Source organism: Aptenodytes forsteri, unplaced genomic scaffold, assembly GCF_000699145.1.
Source record: "Aptenodytes forsteri isolate BGI_AS27 unplaced genomic scaffold, ASM69914v1 Scaffold15, whole genome shotgun sequence".
NCBI classification, from domain to species: Eukaryota; Metazoa; Chordata; class Aves; order Sphenisciformes; family Spheniscidae; genus Aptenodytes; species Aptenodytes forsteri.
Window position 1 is genome coordinate 10585076 of NW_008795129.1, and position 3843 is coordinate 10588918.

The 3843-nt window shown below is 51.6% G+C and overlaps 1 protein-coding gene across 1 annotated transcript in view; it reads left to right on the forward strand.

Moving 5' to 3' along the window:
* The window catches only part of CPN1 (carboxypeptidase N subunit 1), a 12514-nt gene extending 9091 nt beyond the window's left edge, over positions 1 to 3423 (forward strand). The window contains exons 8-9 of the mRNA XM_009277790.1: positions 995 to 1113; positions 3152 to 3423. Of these exons, the coding sequence (XP_009276065.1) occupies positions 995 to 1113; positions 3152 to 3283 (251 nt within the window). The 3' untranslated portion in view covers positions 3284 to 3423. The remainder of the gene's footprint in view (positions 1 to 994; positions 1114 to 3151) is intronic.
* The last annotated feature ends 420 nt before the right edge of the window (positions 3424 to 3843 follow it).

The window sequence follows — 3843 nt, forward strand, 5'->3', positions numbered from 1 at the left end:
CCCCCCCCCCCAAGGATGTAGTTTCCCCAGCCTCTCTGCTGTCCTGTGCCAGGGCTGCACCACCTTCATGGTGAAGCTGTGCTCCCTGATCCACCCTGAAGCTCCCAAGCTGCCATCTGTGGCAGCTGCCCCTCCCTGTATTTCCTGGCACTGCTGGGGCTCTGGTTCTCCCACATCTCTTTTGATCTGGGGGCACCAAAACTGGACATGGTATCCAAGTGCAGCCTCTCTGGGACTGAACAGAGGGAGAAAACTATTCCGTTTGACCTGCCGACCACCCTCCCTGTTTTCCCTTGGAAGCCCCTGACTCATGTGTGTCTCACTCGTACCAATTAGCCCCACCTAAGCCAAAATAACACAGGCTACCTGTAATGATACTCAAATTTGCAAAACCCATCCAGTTCTATAGATGGGAATATACTCAAATTGTCAAAGTAATCCATACTGTGCTGCTGCCTCACTGTTGGCTGTCCCCTGTCCCTAATCACACCAGTACACAGTCCGTCAAAGTGTTCCTGGGGCTTCCTTATGCAGGGAGAATCAGGGAGTAGATGAGCTGATGAGCAATTAAAACCCTGCTGATAACCCAAACGTGGCAAAATTGTATATGACAGGAATTAGAGATTGCGTTATGCATAAGGAGTCAGACTGGAGCTGTGATTGCCCTTAGGTCTGCTGTCATCTGACTGGCGAGCGCTCAGATTTGCAGCCTCCCTGCGCAGGCACAGCCAATGCTGCTGTACCGTCCCTTTTCATTTGACATTTACTTGCAGACTGACCTCTACTCTGTGGCACTAATGAGACATCACTTGCAGTCTACCAATGTGAATCCAGCCTTGCAGTAGCCAGCAGATTTGGAAGGAAGGCCAAAAATTGCCTGGGTTTTGAAGGCTACACATCCTTGAGGAAGTACACTCAGCAAGACCTACTGGATTATCTTTTGCTCTGCTCCCTGTGCATCCTGAGTGCTTTCTCTTCCCACCTTGTGTTCCAGGTGATATGGGGGATTATTTCCGGCTGCTGCTGCCTGGCACTTACACTGTCACAGCCTCTGCAGAGGGGTACCAGCCCCAGACAGTGACAACAACAGTGGGCCCAGCTGCACCTTCACTGGTGAGTCAGGCTGCATAGTCACGAGGGTCTCTTAAAATGTCTTCACCCCAGGGAGAACGAAATGCAGCGGGGGATGTCTAGTGAGCAGTAGAGAAAGGAGATGGGATGTAGAGCATTGCCGGCGGCTACAGGCTGTCTGCTTTGGCAGACACAGGGTTCCCCACAGCTCACAGAGAGGGACAGGGTGAAGGCAATGCCATGTGCCTCTCGATTCCTTACTGAGGGCTTGCAGCTGCCCTGGGCTGCCATGCCAGCTCCTGTGTCCCTCTGTCTCTTGGCGGTGGGGAGAGCCCCTGGCTGGCTGGGGCTGTTGCTCTTTAGCTCTGCCTCCATCCTCCCCACTCTCCAGGACGTGATGATGTGGAGACAGCGTCTGTTTCCTGAGGCTCCATTATCCCCCCGGCTCTGTGGGTTTCAGTGCTCTGCTATCATCTGTGTCCTGCCTGGGACCAAACACGTTATCAGACTCCTAGCAAGAGGCTGAAGTCTGCCTTTCTTTCTGCCAAGAGCACCCAAGACAGATGGGAGCTGGGTGCCAACAAAGAACAGCCAAGCACCTTTGGGAGCTGAAGTGCTCTTGACACCAGTGCAGCCCCTACAGCGCCTTTCTGAGGGCAGGCTGGACAACTAGAAATTGGTTATAAAAGCAGTGGGTGGTGATTCCTGCCCCTGCTGTTGCCTTGTGAACATGGTGGGACTGCAGATGCAGCCTCCTCTAAGGACCGGCAAGAACCCGCTGGCTGTGGCATCCTGGCACATCATTTGCTTCATTGCATGTACACTAGTCAGGCTCTGCCGTAAATACACTGCGGTGGTTCTCCCACCCTCCGTCTCTTCATCCCACCCTACCCAGCCTCTGAAGTTCTTCCAGAGCTGCTCTTTTCTCAGGATTAGAAACCTTCTAATTTTCGTCCTAAATTTATTTATGGTCAGTTTATCCTTATTTGTTCTTATGCCAGTGTTGTGCTTTAAATAGCTCCTCTTCTTCCCTGGTATTTATTCCCTGATGTATTTATAGAGAGCTGTCAAGCCCAGTCCTAGCCTTTGTTTTGCTAGGTTAAGCACCCAGCTCTTTGGCTTTCCTTTTTAAAATAGATTTTCCTTTTACCATGTTGCTGTAGAAGACTGATTTGTTCCCTGATGGTCTGATCTTTGCAGATCTCCCCTCACAGCAGCCCTCCTGTCCCCATTTCCCTCTGCCCCTGCAGCACCTCCCGTACCCACTGTTCACCCCATCCCTCCCCCAGGAAGCCCACACAGCCCCATTCCAGTTTCACCTTTCTGTATGGCCTCCCCATTCCCCGTTTATCTGATGCTGTCCCCTGCACGCTCCGTGTCCCCTTCTCCCTCTTGTACCTGCTTGCATGGCTGTAGTGGATAGAGGTTTCTTTTCTGGAATTTTTTTGCCTGGATCTACTGGAAGCACTGGTTGCTGAAAGACTGATTAAGCAGGATTCAGCTAACGAGATGCAATTGAAAAAGGACTGTCTGTCCTAAACCATCCTGTGTATTAAATATTCACAGAGATGCAAAGCAATGCTATTTCTCTACTCTCTGGTGAGAAAAGATGAAGAAAGAGCATAGCTCAGTCCCTTGCCCTTCACAGCTCATCTTCCAAACCATCCTAGGACATTGTATTGCCACAGGAGCAATTCTCTGCATAAGAAATGTAGCTGATTGTTGGTACAATATTTTCCACAGGGAAAAAAAAAAGGCCCGAGACAGCTTCAAAAGGCTAGCGCAGAGGCAGGTCCTGCAGACCCCTGAGCCAGCAGAGCACACACACGGTGTTACACAGTTTTTTTTCTCCAGGTGCATTTCCAGCTCAAACAAGATGTGGTGAGGAAGCCCCCGGCCCCCGAAGCCTCAGGCACACGTAACTGCGTTCCCATTGTATCGTAACACTGGCTGAGGCCCCTTACTGCTTGTCTTGGCCCGAGACAGCTTCAAAGGCTAGCGGCAGAGGCAGGTCCTGCAGACCCCTGAGCCAGCAGAGCACACACACGGTGTTACACAGTTATTTTTGTTCTTTCTCCAGGTGCATTTCCAGCTCAAACAAGATGTGGTGAGGAAGCCCCCGGAGCGTAAAGCCTCAGGCACACGTACAAACAACAAAGCCCTTCAGAAGAAGGTAGTGCCAAGAGCCACCCGCCGGGGAACGCAAAGATGAGGACAGCTCACTTGGCTGAGAGCTGGGGGAAGCCATTTATACGAGGACTGGCTGATGACTCCAGCCAGTGAACTTTCCAACAGTCCAGCATGAAACTAGCCCAAATTATTAGGTTATTAAACAAGGAAGTATTTAATCCCCGAGCAAATCGTGAAGTCATTCAAAACGTGCCTGGGCAGCGATTACCCGGGCAGTGTGTCTGTAGCTGCTGAGCTCTTCTCCTGCACTCGCTCCATCTCGGCGAGCTCTGCTCCCTTTACTCCTGGACTCAGTTGCTACAGCCCACGTGAGATGCCCAGACACTAGTGCATACCAGGGAGAATGAATCCAGGCCCTGGTCTTTGACTGCTGCACTCACAAGCTGGGCACGTGAATCCTGGCACTAGTCCTCCGGGTGCGAGTGCCATGCTTCTCCCTCAGGTAAGGACGGTTGCTGCCTGTAGGCCCTGAAGTTAGGGGGAGGTCAGTTTTAAAACAGTGAGTGATGTGACCAGCTCTGAACAGTTTGTCCCATGCGTAGCACAGCTATAGCTGGTTGGCAACACCACAAGTAGGAATGC